At 51.1% G+C, this 1,529-nt stretch overlaps 1 protein-coding gene across 1 annotated transcript in view; it reads right to left on the reverse strand.

Moving 5' to 3' along the window:
* Window positions 1-1,484, reverse strand: part of LOC114072971 (protocadherin beta-13-like) — a gene marked incomplete at both ends in the record, with an annotated part of 15,876 nt that extends 14,392 nt beyond the window's left edge. The window contains 2 exons of the mRNA XM_027910780.1: window positions 926-1,016; window positions 1,124-1,484. Of these exons, the coding sequence (XP_027766581.1) occupies window positions 926-1,016; window positions 1,124-1,484 (452 nt within the window). The remainder of the gene's footprint in view (window positions 1-925; window positions 1,017-1,123) is intronic.
* Window positions 1,485-1,529: the final 45 nt, after the last annotated feature.

A 1,529-nucleotide genomic window follows, 5' to 3' on the forward strand; every position in this document is an offset into this window, starting at 1 on the left:
ATTACTACAGATTAAAGGGGAATACAAAGGCTCTAACACAAACCCAGAAAATCATGCAGGGACAGTTTCACAGTTCAATTCTGAGAATTTAGGAACAACAATGAGGAGATAGAACTCAGTCCTTTTCATAAGCTCATCTTGATTCTACCTTTGGAAAATGCTCATTGAAAGACATGTGGAGTTTGCATGGAATGCATCCAAAGACAATGAACGTGCTTTCACAACTCTGTACAGTTACAGTCTAAGTAAACATTGTTTGTGCTGCTGTACTGCAAGGACACAGAACACCCAACCCACTCTTATCGTTCAAAGGAAGACCTTATTGTGCATTTTGCTGCCCTGCCCTGCCCTGGAGAAGATGTGACCCTTGTGCTCAGAAAATGCCCTTCGTGACAGCTGAGCGGGAACTGGCTGTTTTGCAGTGGTTGAATGAGAGCAACTCCCTAATTCACGGGCTGCACTAGTGAGAATTAGGAGACACACGGTGGCTGTATTGACTGACATGGCGACAAGAAAGCACACGGAGGCCACACTTCTCAGCCAGAGACATCCAGAACCCAGGAACGAAAGAGTCCTGTGCTTACACAACACTCTAACACAGCACTCACAATTTCCTCCTTTTCCTGAGCTGGGAAAAGGTCTTTGTGCATTTCAGAGAGGATGAGATTAGTCTGCCCAGGCGTACCATTCTCTTATAGCACAGAATAAAATGTCCACCGTCTGGTCAGACAGCAAGAGAGACAAGAGCTCATCTCTGTCTGCTTACCCCATTCTTAAAGCCTCTCAGAAACACCAGAAGGAGCCTAAACGTTTGAATGTCAAACTGCTTTAGTTCCTTTTTTCTCTTTGCTTATTTGCTTCTAGGGGAACACAAACATTTCATGACTTACAATTTCAGGAATTCGGTTATGCCAAATGCAAATACAGGCTTATTCTGGAAGAACCATTACCGTAGGCTGCAGCCTGCATCCCTTGCAACCACGAGGCATGAAGCCTCTGGCTCTGCTGACCCTGTGCTAGTTAAAGGAAAGACGATTGAACTGTTCTGCAGACACAGGCCCAGCATTCTCTGGGGTCACGTCCTCTGTGGGGACAGGGACACAAGGGAAAACCTGTTCCTCACCGGTGTCCACACCCATGACACAGGGCTGTGGTGGCAGGCTGGGGACGAAGGGCTTGAGGAACCTGAACTCGCTGTTGCCCGAGCCCGTGGTGAGGCTGATCTCGTAGCAGTAGGGGCGGGGCAGGGTCCCCGCAGCAGCTGCATCGGCCAGGCCGCTCGGCAGGTTGTCGGCCCCGGAAAGCACGTGGCCAGCCTTCAGCTGCTTTTTCTGGCACAGCCTGCGAGCGACGAAGGCTGCAGTGGAGACGAGGAAGAGCAGGGAGACGAAGACCAAGGAGATGATTAAATAGGTGGTGAGGGAGCCGGCGTCGTCGTCATCGGCGGCCGGGCTGGTGTGCGGTTGGCGCAGGTCGGAGAAGTCCTTGAGCAGGAGTGCGCTGAGAGCTGCGGTGGCTGAGAGCGGCGG

The sequence above is a fragment of the Empidonax traillii genome, unplaced genomic scaffold (assembly GCF_003031625.1).
Source record: "Empidonax traillii isolate 1590-97213 ecotype Southwest subspecies unplaced genomic scaffold, ASM303162v1 scaffold4705:size17952, whole genome shotgun sequence".
NCBI lineage: Eukaryota > Metazoa > Chordata > Aves > Passeriformes > Tyrannidae > Empidonax > Empidonax traillii.